General features: G+C 43.8%; 1 protein-coding gene across 4 annotated transcripts in view; it reads right to left on the minus strand.

The window, feature by feature from the left end:
- Nucleotides 1–951: 951 nt before the first annotated feature.
- The window catches only part of RIGI (RNA sensor RIG-I), a 41,210-nt gene continuing 26,991 nt past the window's right edge, over nt 952–15,170 (minus strand). For 3 of the 4 annotated variants that reach the window (XM_090038826.1, XM_090038827.1, XM_090038825.1), the window contains 9 exons: nt 14,139–14,240; nt 13,610–13,767; nt 12,549–12,684; nt 9,716–9,864; nt 8,052–8,139; nt 7,013–7,183; nt 5,253–5,404; nt 3,352–3,498; nt 952–1,596 (listed from right to left, as the gene is read on the minus strand). In XM_090038826.1, the coding sequence (XP_089894952.1) occupies nt 1,297–1,596; nt 3,352–3,498; nt 5,253–5,404; nt 7,013–7,183; nt 8,052–8,139; nt 9,716–9,864; nt 12,549–12,684; nt 13,610–13,767; nt 14,139–14,240 (1,403 nt within the window). In that variant the 3' untranslated portion in view covers nt 952–1,296. The remainder of the gene's footprint in view (nt 1,597–3,351; nt 3,499–5,252; nt 5,405–7,012; nt 7,184–8,051; nt 8,140–9,715; nt 9,865–12,548; nt 12,685–13,609; nt 13,768–14,138; nt 14,241–15,170) is intronic. The other variant, XR_016441285.1, reaches the window with a different exon arrangement.

Genomic DNA, 15,170 nt, shown 5'->3' on the forward strand with positions numbered 1-15,170 from the left:
CCTATGTACAGGCCACCACTGATCCAAAATTGTGTCTGCCATTTGATCAGTCCTGAATTTCAAACAACTATTCAGAAGTCAAAGAGCTAGAGCATGGTATTTTAAATGTGCAGCTGGAGTACATGTTTTGGAGTGCTTTTGTTAATTGATTTCAAGACTACAAAAAGACATCTGTGTGGATCACTGTTAGAGCTCTGCAGGTTGTTGTATTTACCTGTTCTAGAAGATATTTAGAGGGAAGGACAAGGCATGCACTTGCTGGCAGTAAATCTCTCTAGGAGTGGGTTTTCTATTACTATTACTTTCAACAACATGTATTATAGTTTCTGGACCTCCCCTCTGCCTTGATCAAGCTACCAAACAACAAAATGACCTCCTGTTAGGCCACGTTATTGTTATTAAACCTAGCTATGAAGTTTTATAGCTCAACTAAAGGGTTAGATCAGGCAAACTAGTACTAGAGATCACAGGAAAAGTGTATATAAAGCTACTTTAAACTGTGAAAGTGGTTTGCATGGCTTTTGGAATACTGCAAAATATTTATACCCCTTCATCCCCCTGCCAAATAATACAGACAGCTGTTATAACTAGAGAGAAACTGGTGTGACTTCTTCTAGTGGAAGCTGGAACTGGTTAAGATGCATTAGTTCCAAGGTACTGATGATCCTTGTGTGTGTTCACTTGCATTTTTTACCTGCTGCACGCATGCTTTTCCAACCAATTTGCACAGCAAACCCCAAAAGATAACAACTTTAAAAAAAAATCTAGCTGTAAAAGTGATAAGTTGGTAGGACCATTACACTTCAAAGAAAAGTTGCTTATTTACGAAGGACAAATAGTTGAGCAGGAGCCTGCTGTTTTATGCGTCTCAGATCTCTCTCTCCAGTATCACCACTAAAACAGCTTTAAGGCATCTTTTACAGCCTCCATTGAAGGACAAACACTTCATACTTATTTTTAAAGCATGCTAGTCAATGGCAAATTTTATTTAGTAAATGGCAAGCAGCTTTCAATATCGTTTAAACTGTTTAGATAACAGGCCTTTTGTCTATGAAGCATGAAGAGAAATTCCAGGAACACTATTACTATGCACAAAATAATATGCAACTTCCCTGCTCCTGGTATGAATGCTGTAACTAAAGAGGACCTCCACACCCCTTTCATCTCTCTAGCAATTTGGCCACTGTATACAATATCATCCACACTTTTAGTTTGGAAGAAGAGCATTTGCTAACACTTAACAGCACTTGCACATGTATCAAAGTTTTGTATGTAAATTGACAGATTGATCTGAGCTTAGCAGGACATTTCTTCAACATCAAATTTCTTCAGTTCAAAATCAACATGAACCCACTTCCGGAAAACTGACTGCTCCCCAGTTGCAATGTCCTCCACGACAAAGCTTTCAACTTTGATCACTGGCAGGTTGTCGAATGTCTTGTACCTCACTGTGATGCCCCAGTCATGCTGGCAGCTCAAGACTTTGCAGTACATCTTACATTTTTTCTCAAAGTGGCCAAATCGCTTTTTTTTTGAATGAGGATGTGTTCTAAAACGGTTGCTGAATTGCTTATCTATGACAATGTGTTGGGAGTCCTAGTATGATAGGGAAAAAAATGAAAAAAAAAATATTTTCAGTACTACAAGGAGCTTCATTTACTGGATATGTCAAAGAACCATAAAACACACTATTACAACTACTACTATGCTCCCTAACATGTTCAGTGTTCAGTCTACTTTACAGCTGACTCCATGGAGGCAGAAGGTACTAATCTTTCCAAAAATATGTCACCACTTACAGTGGTGTCAAGTACCAAGACCTCTGACTAATTTTGATCGATTCAGGTGATAAGTATTAAGAATCTATGAAACTTCAACCCAAGGTGCATTAACCAAGGTAATCCTACCTCCCACTTACTTTAATTCTCCATGGCCTCATTCTTCCATCTAAGATAATATTAATTGTTGTAGCAATTATGGAAAAAACATTCACTTAAAAAAAAAAAAGTAGTAATGGACAGAGAACCCTGAGGAAGATCTAAGTCACTGGCATAGAGATAGTAGGTATTATAGATCTATATACCTTCTGTCATAACACAAGAACAAAGGAACATTTTTTATATAATACATAATTAACCAGTCAAACTCACTGTCAGATGTTAGCACTGTGCTAAAGAACTTATTAGTATTTAAAAAAGAATAGAGATGTGTGGGAATTAGCCATGGGGCTAGGTAGACATTCAAAAAGCTGAGACAGAATCAATTTAAGTTACATGGTTTAAGTGGCATATTTTAGATCGGTAGTGAACAGAACACACGTTTGCTCTTGGGTGGGAGGGCAAATGACTGGATTCCACCATTTTTAAACCCGTCTGCATGTGCCAAACTGGTCTGTTATGGGTATAGACCGGTTTCAGATGACGTATACTAGTTTATGTATAATGTCTGTACCTGGCCCCAGTATTGCATAAAACAGCACAAAAATATTACAGATATAAGCTGTTTTTCAGGACATAAGTTAAACTCTTACAAGTACAGAATTAGGAAGACTCTTCACCTCTGCAAGTTATTCTTTTATAACATACTATGTTGATTTTTGCACCTTTGTTAAAAATGAGCAATACTGGCCACTAGGTGCTGTGCAAAGCTTTGGTCCCTGATTCAATTCAGTGGAGATCAGGCCCGATTTAGTGGCCGAATCTCCAAATCCTAATCAAATCAGAGGACCCCTTAACCTCACCAAATCATATTGAAACTCTCCAAATCGATCCGGAGAGAGTTGGAAGGATTCTGAGATTCAGACATAGACACAGTTTTAAATGTTTTTTCTACGTACCTCTAGGTAGCAGGTGGCTCGTGAACACTGTGATGCTGGCAGATGGAGCATCCCACAGGAGCATGGGAGGGCCCTTTCCAGTCCACTTCCAGGTCCACCAGGGAGCGCGCAGGGGGGCCCCCCCATGCCCTCCCAGCTCAGCAACTTGTGCCTCCTAGGTCTGGGGGGGGGGCACCCAGGGTCCCCTCATGGCCGATCGCCAAGCTGGAGAGGCATTGGGGGGGTGGTCCCCCAGTGCACTCCCCAGTGGACCAGAAGTACTTCCAGGTTTGCTGCCAAGCACATGGAGGCCCCCACCCTGCACTCCTGTGGGCTGCTCCATGTGCCCCAGCATTCACAAGCACCCACTTTACACACCCCTACTAGTCACTATTGGAGTCAACGCACAGAGCTAGCTTGACCATGGAACCAATATACAAACTGGTTGTTTTACATTTCACATCGAGCAACACTGAAACTGGACTTGAAAGGTTTGTACGGCATTCTACTGGCAGACTTTTGTGCCAAGAACTTACCTCTATGACCCTGATATCATCTGTATTGCATGCAAACACTTTGCACTTCCCACATAACAGCCTTTTAGTGCTTTTTGGCATCTTTGGTTTTAATTCTCTCTTTCGGGTATCTCGCATGATCTTTTCCTTGTTTTGCAGGTCCTTTACCTAAAAAGCAAGTCATTAAGAACAAAATGGGTTACACACTTAAGAGAAATGCTGGCGTCACTCTGACCTGTCCCAGTAGAGTTGATACATCTATGCTTACACATACACCAGCTGTGGATCTGATCCCAAAAACAGAGATATATTGACATTCAACCTCCTTTAGACTATTGCTTCTGAAAACCTCTCAAGTTCTCTAAGCTCTAATTGTTCCCACACCAAAGGCATCTTATTTCAGATGTGCTTATTCCAATTACCTTAAGAACTGCTGTAGAGGTGGAAGACACATTCAATAGGCTTTTTGACCATCAAATCTTGAACAGAATGAGTCCAGCAAATGTCTCAAAAGGTTACCAAGGCTGGTGGCACGTGGAAAACATCTAAAATCATACTTGAACATGCTCAAAGAGTAGTCAAGATTTTAGCAGACTTACAAAGTCTCACTTCTGACACTGCAATGTCCATTGTCTGGTCTAATCCTATAAGGCCAGGAACGCAAGTGGTATAAAGCAGTATAGCCCCAAGGATGCTGATGTCAATTACATGCTATCTTTTGCTTCAGCAGTGGCTGAAGTTTGGTGTTGGCCCAAGTACGTTAGTAACATTCACGTCAATACAGCCATCTGGATTTATGCCAGCTGAGTCTGACCCAAAAGCTGTTGGTGATGGGGACTCCCACCAGGCCCTATTCCCCATCTGCTCCCACTGCCCCCCTGAGCATGCCCCAGCCCCAACTCCCAGCTCTTTAAAAAAAAAAAAGAAGAAAAAAAAAGCCCCCAGTCACCAGCTGTTGCCAGGTAAGGGGGATGATCTCTCTGCCATCCACTGCCCCATGCTGTGTGGGGGGCTCTGCCACGAACCCCCATCCCCCACCCGCTCTCCCAGCCCTACCTATGGCTGCCCCACCCACCACAGTTCCCTATTCTTAAAAAAAAGCCCCGCATTCACCGACTACTGCAGCAGCTGTTGGGGGCTTATGGCAGAGCCCCGCCCGTGCAACACTGGGCAGCGAAAATCATGCCTCCTCCACCCCCCACCTCCCGGCCTGGTAGCAGACAGTGAGTGTAGGGCTTTTAAAAAAAAAAAAAAAAAAAAAAAAGCCTGGTTGCTGGGGATGAGGCCTGTTTAATTCAGAGATTCATCAGCAGCTGAATCTCCGAATCAGATTCAGCTGAATCAATTCGGGGCAGTGATTCGAATCACTGAATCAATTCACTGTCCTCAGAATTGGCCTAATCCAAATCTGAAGCGAATACTAGCTGATTTACTAGTAAGCATCACTGAAACTGAAATGGTTTAAAACAAATCATTTGGATAGACCTGGAAAGTAATTGCTATGGTTCAGAACACAAGTCTGAACCACCAGGGTGGACACATTAACTAACTAGTCTGAAGCTCATTTGCTCACTCTCTCTCCTCTCAGCTCCATTAGAAGTGTTTTCACATTAGTCTAGAAATCCAAACCCTAGGCAGAATTGCCAATACACCAAGTTAAAGAAAAACAAAATAGCACAGTTATTCCTATGCAGATAAAATCCCCTTGACCACCAACCTTCTATAGTTGGTGGCAGCACATACTATACAAAAGGCTATTACACAAGAGAACCTGGGATACAGACCTTGTGCTGACCTGATGCAGACAGATGAATGCTCCCCAGGTGAGTACACTAGTCAGTTGAAGGCCTCGCTGGTGGCAACCAACAATTTATCTTATGTCTCTAATTTTTATTGAAAAGACTACTAGCAAGCACACCCACCTTCTCTAAAAACTGCTCCTCACTCCACTTCTGGATCTCCTTAATGGCTTTGTTCATCTGCTCTTCCTTCCAGATATTGACTGTCTCCTTCTCGGCCACTTCACTTTTGCTCGTCACTAGAATGCATTTGCTACCTTTTGCCCTGCCACGACCTAAGAAGTAACACATTTAGCCTTTTATAGCTTTCTGTATAGAAATGACTGAATCCATAGACGTCAGTCCCTGCCAGGGTCTCTGCCTACATCCCTGTATCTGTCAATCCCTGCCTACATCTCCCTGCAGGTACAGCAATATTAGAAACACCAAGCTTTTCATGGTCCATATTATTTTCCTGGTCTGTTCCCAAATTTGAGCACATTCTTGGAGAAGCCCTCCATCTAATATTCACTAGACCACTCTCTTTCAATGCATAAACGCCTCCAAAGAAGCATTCTTACCTTGATGGTTTTAAAAAAACATGATCATGCCTCACTGGGCCTGTGCTCTTTATCAGTTTGTAATATTTTAAACCCCCCAGTGTCTAAGGCCTGGTCGCTAGGTGTGATAAGCTCAGACATGCTTGGTGGGCAGCAGCCGTGGTTTACTGTCTTGGAAACACTTGTAAGACCAGCTGAGGGATATCATTCTTAGTCCTATTCATTAGTTATCTGTCCTGTTGCTGGATAACTACCAAAAATGCAGAAGTTTAGGGATTACCACAACAAGGAAACTTGCCTCTTCACTCTGCATTTGTACAGAACACAATGGGACCTGAAACTCAGTTGGTCTTAGTGCTGCCATATAATAAAAGAGCAACAAAAGTATGATTGAGGTTTCTACTACAACTAAATATTATTCACACTGAGTTACAAAGTTTATGATCTTAAGTGGATTCAGTTTACCTAGCCTCTTTTCTATGCATTTCTAATAGCACTGTTAGGAAAAGAGGTTAACCCAAAATATGTAAATTTGGGGTAATTATTTAGTACAAAATAAAAATGAAATTGAGACGGTGAGAATGTGAGACAAACCCCAAAAGTCAGGAGACTGACAACCAGGCCAACAACCTGTCCCTTTAACACAATTAAAATGTAACCATTCCATGATATTTGTAGTCAGGCTATGAAATTCACTACTTCAGAGCACAGGATTAAATATCACAGATGGATTAAAAATAAATCAAGTAATTTTTGACCTGCTGTCAACTATACTCATTGAAAGTGAATCCATGATTACAGTGTGCGTCTGTCTCCTTCCTGTGGCTGGACTACACAGTAGTTTTGAGCACCACGGTAAGTGCAGACAGGCTCAGAAATCCAACGGTCTCACTTTTGCTCTCCTCCATTGACATTTCACCAAAATGCACTGTGCTACATAAGCTTAGAGACAAATCATGTCCACCAGTAGGAAAAATGTGCACAGGGCACATTTCTTCTGATGTCTCCAGGAAGGTATAATCTACAATATTTCCAGTTTTAAGAATTTTTCTTCCATTCATATTTATATCTGTTTTAATACAAAATTGGCCACTTAAGTCCTTCCTTGCAAACACAGCACCATGATGCTTTTTGTCCTTCGTGTAATATGTACAATCCATAGATGTGCAGAGAAGAACCCAAGCAATGGCTCGCCAGTTCTTTAAGCAAGTGTCAACAAATGCTGTCCCAGCCCAACCATTCATCCTACACCTGAAATAAACATGAGCACCAGTCCATGGTGCTTTCAATTGCATCTGTTTCTGGACCTACACCATGCACAGATCCACTTCCAGTTTCCCATACCTCTGACTTGGATCATCTTGATGACATTGCCAGTGTATTCATAGAGAAGAACGAGGTTGCATTCAGCAACGTCAATCCCTTCATCAGCCACGGATGTAGCTATTAGCATCTTGCTTTTTCCATTGCTTCTGAAGGAGTCCAGTGCACCCTTTTGATGTAGGAGGGTCATACCTGCAGTACAGTATCAGTGTGAAGCACTGTCAGTGAGATGCTGAAGAATTCTTAGAGCAAGTAAACAGTTGTTACTTTTATTTAGGGGATGCAGTTAGTGCTAAATGCCAGTCTGTTCACAACTAAGACTGCAAAAGAAATGCTTCAGATCAGGAGATGCAACTGTCTGCCTTCCTGCACTGCACAAAGGGGATTCTCACTGAAGTGTAACATTGTGCACGTCTCTGACAAGTAATTTTACATTTGGCCTTTTAAACAGGCTTCTTTGTTTCAATGAGACTTAAGTCCTTGGTTATTTTAAATACTAACATGTTCCCAAGTCAAGTTAGACAAAGGCACTGGCAGGAAAAGTTAAGTGGCCATATACCAGCGATTAAATCATTAGTTCTCGGTTGTCTTAGCCTCCCGGAACCTTTTACAAGACACCCCTCAGAAAATGCCAACTCTTGACTTTCTCTTGTTTCTTGACTACAGAAAAACAATCCAGCAATTCTTCCCTTGCTAAGAACTCAGAAAGGCCACAACAGGTCAGAATATTTTTGACACTATAGATTTCTATTCAAAATATCTGAGTTTCTCTTGTGGATTGTGTAGATTTTTGCAAACCCAACAGGACTAATATTATGCAGCACCCTACAGCATCCACCCCATCACACCCACAGGGTCCTATGACACCCTGGTTGAGAATCACTTGATTAAAGGCTCCTGTAACTATCAGATCCCAAGCTAACACCGCTGAGGTAATCATAGTGTTAGCCTAAGTGTCTTTGAACACACAGGACTCAATATGGAAGCATTAATTTGATCAGATCAATCTGACAACACGGGTGGTGAAACAAATTGTTTTCCTCGGTGCAATTCCCCATACCTATATTCTGATTTCTGTTATGTCCCATCAGTACCTCTGGTTTTAGATGACTGAGTGCAGGATTTTCATCTACCCATTTCTTCAGAGCCTGTAAAACAAGTAGGACTTTAGTAATGGTTTCTAAAGTATTAGATATGGCAGTTTTTAAACTATTCTCTGGAAATCCATAGATATCAGGGTTGGAAGGGACCTCAGCAGGAGTCCAAACGCCAGCCTTCTGGTGATTTCCTGAACCCCGCCTCATTTTTCAAACTGAGAAATAGGAAGACCAGGATGACAAGGGAATGTACAGAGTCTTTGAGAGGGCATTGCTGTGATAAAAGAAACTGAACAGGGCAAGAATCAAAACCACAAATGAATCTGCCCACCTACATACTTCAGTACTGCTGTCCATGCAGTGCTAGGGACAGATTACTCACAGGAGACAATCCTGTGTGAAGGACTCCTGGGTGCCATTTACAGCTGATGTTCTCTGTAGATAACAGTACATTAAAACTGGGGTTTTCGACCTTTTTTAATGGGTGTACCCCTTCTGGCAGAGCACAGGGGCAGGGTGGCGGTGGCCAGATGTAGAGCGGGGGCTTGCACACGGTGGCGGCACGGGATGATGGATGGCAGCAGCCACCATGTGTGAGCTCCTCCCCCCTGTGTCCAGCCAGCTGGGTGGCACCTGTGTGGCCTGTAGAGGGGAGCTGCTGCCCCCGCACCAGCCCTACTCCCGAGAGATGGCAGCATGGGGTGGTGGGTTGTGGCACTCCATCCCGGTCCGCCTATGCGTACCCCCAGCCCCTTTCCCTATACCCCTGGTTGACAACCCCTGCACTAAAGGCCCAACTCAAGAATGCTAAGTATTATTAGCATCTACTCTGTAATGAGTAGATGCTTTTCAACTGTTAGAGCACTGTGACACCAAACCTCTGAGCTGCAGAGAAAGCAAAACATTACTTTCCATAATATACTTTGATGTGCATGGAGCTTAAATCTTCAAAAGACAGAAAAGGGGAAAGAAGCTGAGATGACAGATGTGGCTACAGTATGGGTGTTCAACCCCTGGCCTGTGGGCCACATCCAGTCCCTGGCATTGTGTCACCTGGCCAATGGGGCTCCCCATGTGTCCAAAAATGTGGCAGTGGGGAAATGGTGGCATCGCTCCCATGCTGCCAGATTTCCAAACCCATGGGGAACCTCACAGTCCAAACAGTGTGGCCATGCATCCTAAACTGGGTGTTCAGGGCAGCATAAAGCCTGGTCCTGATGTGCAGGGGTGGCATGGGGCCCAAGGGCCTAAGACCACATGTGGCTTGATCCAGGCATGCAGAGCCAGCTCTGCCCCAGGGACAGGCCCCTTGCCACTCACTTGGCCCACAGGGCCAAAAGATTTAGCTTTACTGCATTAGGACATCTTCAGTGACTCCTTAAGGGTCATGAAGAGAGTGGTCACCAAGAGCATGGCTAAACCAAAGATGACCTTCTTTTGAAAAGCTGATCCTACCTCACAGGTAACAGTACATGCCCAAATTGCAAAGCCTCCCAGCACTTCTCTATGGCCATCATGTCCATGAGCCCTTTCCGGGGAGCACCCAGTACAAATGGGAGGAAAAGGTTGTGCACTAGAGTTATTTCCTTGTTGCCTTTTGATGCAGTATTAGAAAAGAAGGCCTTACAACCACTAGAGCTTTTGTCTTAACAAAGAGAAGGGTCCGAGTCTGAGGATTTTGGTGGTATTCTTCATCCAGGATGAAAGAAAGTTCCTGCAGTTTGGGATTCACATTTGACTCATCAGTGGAAAGCTCAGTCAGTTCCTGCAGTTTCTCTGGAAGAAAACATACACATCCTCATTGCAAGAAACTAAAACAACCTCTTCTACCTGACAGATTTCTGACACAGATCTAGCATCATATGCCAAACTGGCTTCCTGTATCATTTCACTTCCAAACCCCATTTCTCAGCTGTTTTTTTCTAAACAACAAAAGAACCAAAACTATTTTTTTATGTAACAAAACCCTATTCAGGCTAATTCTGTGTCACTCACACTGAACAGCCAGACTTGGAACACCATATCACCTGCTCTGGAGTTTATGTCAGAAAACTGCATCAAAAGGAATCAAGCTACTGTGTTTACCCAAATCTAAGATGACCTTGAATTTAAGACAACCCTAACAAGAATTAGATTCTATACATTATAAATGTATTACAATTTTTCCATGTATAGAATCTAATTATTGTTAGGGTTGTCTTAATTTTTTCTGTCTTCTACCGTCACATAGAAAGCAACAGCAGGAGACAGGAAGCCTGATCCCAGCCTCTTACTCCCCACATAACTTGCTCCCGGTGCCTGTCCCCTCTATCTACTAACCCCACTGCCTGCCCCCCTGCTGCTGCTTCCTGTATGATTCTGACTCTGGCCCTGGACCAAGGATAGCAGTGGTTGCAACAGCACCGGCTGCAGTTCCAGCTCTAGTCCTGGCCCCATGTTGGGGCCACAGCTAGATCTACGGCAGCTCCCCAGCTGCTGCATGATCTCTCTGTGCTCCTGTTCTGTCCTTGACTTCCCCTCAAGCTGCCCCGTATGCCCCCCCTGCCTCCCCCGGTCCCTGCCCCACATCACACTCTCTCTCCTGTGCATCCTCTCTCTTGCTGTACACATCTTGCTGCAGCAGTGGTGGCAGCAGTTCTGGCCCCAATATTCAAATCCAAGATGAGGCTTTCCCCCTCCCACCCCCATTTTGGAAGGAGGGAAACCTCATCTTGAATTCAAGTAAATATAGTATAGAAACAAAAATGCTGTTCTGTTGGTTCTCTATTAACTGACACAGCGATCCTGCAGCTGGCTCCAAAGGGACTTTTCCCACATGCCCATGAATTCTCACCAGCCTCACTAGCAGGGGTGCACCAATAGAGATTTTTGGGGCTCGTACAAATAGCTGATATTTTAGGAGACATATTGGCCAATACCAATCCGATTTCCGATACAGCTGCCTCCAGATGGTAAGTCCGGTGTGATGGAAGGAAGTGTGTGCATGTGCGGAGGGGTAGGTGGGCAGATCAATACCCCCTGTGGTGAGGGAAGGGGCAGGGGCATTGGCAGGAGCAGGCACTGCCCAGGCAGGGCAGGTGGGGCCAGAGCCATGGCTCGTGGGGGGAGGGGGAGGGGGAGATGTGTGCCCCCAGATCTCCATAGGGCAGAGTGTGCTGCAGCCAGGGCTGCGTGGGGATCTTCTCAGTGGGGACTTCCACAACCTTTTTAGGCAACTTGTTCCAGTGCTTCAGCACCCTCCTAGTGAGAAAGTTTTTCCTAATATCCAACCTAAACCTCCCTTGCTGCAACTTGAGACAGTTGCTCCTTGTTCTGTTATCTGCCATCACTCAGAATAGTCCAGCTCCATCCTCTTTGAAACCACCCTTCAGGTAGTTGAAGGCTGCTGCTATCAACACCTCCCTCCCAGTCTTCTCTTCTGCAAACTAAATAAGCCCAGTTTCTTGACCCTCTCCTCATACGTCATGTGCCCCAGCCCATTAACCATTTCCACTGACCCAGGTTTAGGACACTTGAGTCAAGCCTATGCTGCATCTGACCATAAAAACAGGTCCCAGTTATCAGGCACTCAGTCTTGGGCATGGTTACTAACAAGCACCCACAGCAGTTGCATTGCATTTTACAGTGCAAAGACAGAAGGAACAAGCAGCTGCAGACTAGATTCCAGAGGCACTGGAAGAGAACACTTATGCATGAGTACTGGAGAAGTACGAAACTGAGCATCAGAGAGTGCAGAACATGTTCTCCTCCTAGATGTATCCCACTCTTGCTCTATGCTTTGAAATGGGCAGCCCTTGAGGGGTTAATCTGCATTCCTGGTTCCCACCTAGCTGCCCTCCCCAACATCACTCTGGCTGCAGTAGCAGCCAAAGTCTCCAGACTCCCACTCCTTCTTCCAGCTTCCACTTCACTCCCACCCAAGAAGGCTGCACAGCACAGCCTGTGGTGCCAGGGAAGCCTGCAACCCAGGAAGCCCACACAGCACAGCAAAGCAGGGCAGCCTGCGACTGGGGAGCTGAGTGTGAACCCAGGGCACCCACGCAGTGTGTAGCCTGGGGGTGGGGAGGTGTGCAATAGTTTGGCTAGTGTGAAGTTGCTGCCCCTGGTGACTCTAAGGCCTGCTCTTTTCCCCCAGTTCTTATTCAATGCACTCTTGAAAAATCTATCCCACTCCTGAGCACAACCCACCCACATCCGGGTGTAACACATGTAAAGAACGTACCCACTTCTAGTGAGTTGACTCAGATTAACCAGTTAATAGCTGCTAGCTACTACCCTTTTTGCTGAAAGGTAGCAGGCTTGTGGTTTTAACCCTGAAGGTCCCAAATTGTAGGCCTGGTAACTGGCCAGTCATTACATTACATTGGAAAGACAGGAGACAGGGACTGTGCCTGACTTGGACACTTCAGAATGATGCCTGTCTCTAACTAGTACTTGCATCTTTCAGGCAGGCTAAGTACCTTCAAAGTTTGCTGTTAACTGCTGCTCTCTCTCATCAAACTCTCTGCTTTTGATATTTTTGAAGAATTCTATCAAGTATGCCAAGGCATCTTGGGTGCGTGCATCTTCATTGATAATGAGGGCATCATTATATTTCTGTTTGGAGAGATGAGGATAGTCTTAAAACAATTTTTAATTCAGAAGTTTAATCAGCATAGAAAAAAATCCAGTGAATTTAATTTAGATAGACTTCTGTATTTGAAATATTTATACTTTAATATTTACACAGGAATGCTACTATGTTATTTTAATTATACTGTTATTAATAAAACATCTCAGGCAACTTTTACACTAGGCACTAAAATATTTGATCTCCTTTCACCCATTTTTACTAAACATACACTTTCTACACCAGTTTCTATATTTCAGAGAAATATCTGCTAACTTTGGTTCCAATTCGTATCTATTGGAGACCTGATTCTAATCTCCCTTACAGTGGCTTTACCCAATCTTGTAGAGTTACTGCTACCACTGCAGTAAATAAAATGCAAGTTAGGCCTCAGACCTATCCACAAATGTTGATCCAGATTTCAAAACAGACTTACACATGCGTTTCAGTGCCGAGTCCAATGTAATTACTCAGATGCTTGAAGTTCAGTACTTCAGCAAGTTTTCACAAGATCAAGGCCAATGTTAGCGGTCTTCCTGCAATTTTCTTATGATTTTTGCTATTTGCAAAAACTCTTAAGTTCTGTTTCTCATTATTTAATTATACAGTGGTATACCTTTGAGAAGACATCTCTAAAGAAAATGAAGCACCACTTGATTCTTCCATACTCAGTTTTATTAGAGTGGGTTAGTATGTCTATTTAACCTACAGACCTTATGTAACCCTGAATTTCTACATACACTTTTTATGAAAGATGCTAAGTAAAGGTGACATTTCACCAGAAGGGTGACAATCACCAGTTACCAAATGCCTGAGGTGGCCTTCCTTCCATAATAAAGTAGTTTATATTGCTGAGGATTGGGCCCACTGCATGCTCTCAAGGATGGAGCGGGGGCAGGGTCATTCACTTACCCGTAAATGTTCAGTATATGTAAAAAGAGCATGACAAATCCTGCTCTCTTCCTCCTTATCTTCCAGTTGTAATACTCTGCACTTCTTCTGCACGGTGACAATCCATTGTTCATATGTTTGTGTTCCAAAATCTTTAGTCTTAATAGGGGACAGAGTATCTTGAATAGAAACAGGCAACAATACACTTAGTTTTCAGGGAACAGCTAAAACCAGCAACACAGTGATGTGGAATGTGATGTAGGCAGACTGGGCAATCTGAAATTAAGGCAGATAGTTTCACCAAGTATCACATGCAAATGACTTTACAGATTAAGATGCCATGGATGACAGAAAATAGTTCTTTCTCCATAAGTGATCTATTTTATGTAAGAAATATTAGGATAGTAAAAGGGAGGAAGGAGTAGATCAAGAAGGGGAGAAAAGGAAGATGAGAGAATAAACTCTATGGCAATAAGAGAAGTTTGCTATTGATACTGTTTAAGAATGAATGGCCAATTCTCTTTATTGTCTTCATTCCATGTGATCTTACCTATTGGGTACATCTGTTTTGCCAGTGCCTCAGTCTTAGATATCATACTTGAAATAATGTCCACAAAACGGTTTTGGGGGCGCAACTTAACTTGCCTGACAACTAGAAGAGAAGGAAATGAACAGTTATTAGCAAAAGTAGTTGTATAATTAACACATTTCCAGAGCTGTTAACAAATACCATGCTAAACTGCGATAAGGATGGCGGACAGAGGAAAATGGGGGCAGGGAGTAGTTCTTCCAAAAAGAATGTCAGTGAAGCTACAGGTCTGTGTGGTCATAGTTACCTTTATTATTATTGAGATGCTGCGCTATGACTGTATCTATAAGAACCAAAGCCAGGTAATAGCAGAAACATTGAGCACTTCAGCTCTAAGAAGTTGCTATTAACATATCCAGTTATTTTTTTCAGTCCATTCTTCTGGTGTAATTCCACTTCTATGACTCACTCAAGGCTCAATTACAGGAGTCATAAAGGTAGGTTTACCACATCAGATTTCCCCCAATCATGCATTAATTGGAGGCAATGTGGAGCTGCCCTAGAGGGAGCAGGATGACATGTTGTGTCATGGCATGGCTCATTACTAGAGCTGTGCAAAGCTTCAGCAGCTGATTCGATTCAGAGGAAATTCGGCCCAATTCGGGGACCAAACCTCTGAAACCAAATCAAATTGGGAGACCAATTAAAAGCTCTGAATCAATTTGAAGTATCGAATAGATTTGGAAAAGCTTCAGAAAAGATTCAGCCACTTTGGAGATTCGGACATAGAGTAAACAGGCTTGCCTCCAGCTGGTAAGTCTGTTGGGGTTGGGGGACGGAAGAGGCGTGGGGGAGGGAGGGATTGGTGCTAGGGTTGGGACTGGAACAAGCTGCCCGGCCGAAGTTGGGGGGGGTGGGATACGAGCACAGCAGCACTGGGAGTGAGGGCTCTGCCCTTCTGCCATTTGTCCAGCTGGGCCGGGGGACAGCGCAATGCAGGCGCAGCTTGCTCCAGGTGGAAGTGGGCAAGCAACAGAAGGGTATAGCCCCTGC

The sequence above is a fragment of the Crocodylus siamensis genome, chromosome 3 (genome assembly GCF_052110815.1).
Source record: "Crocodylus siamensis isolate JL-2025a chromosome 3, ASM5211081v1, whole genome shotgun sequence".
Classification (NCBI taxonomy): Eukaryota; Metazoa; Chordata; order Crocodylia; family Crocodylidae; genus Crocodylus; species Crocodylus siamensis.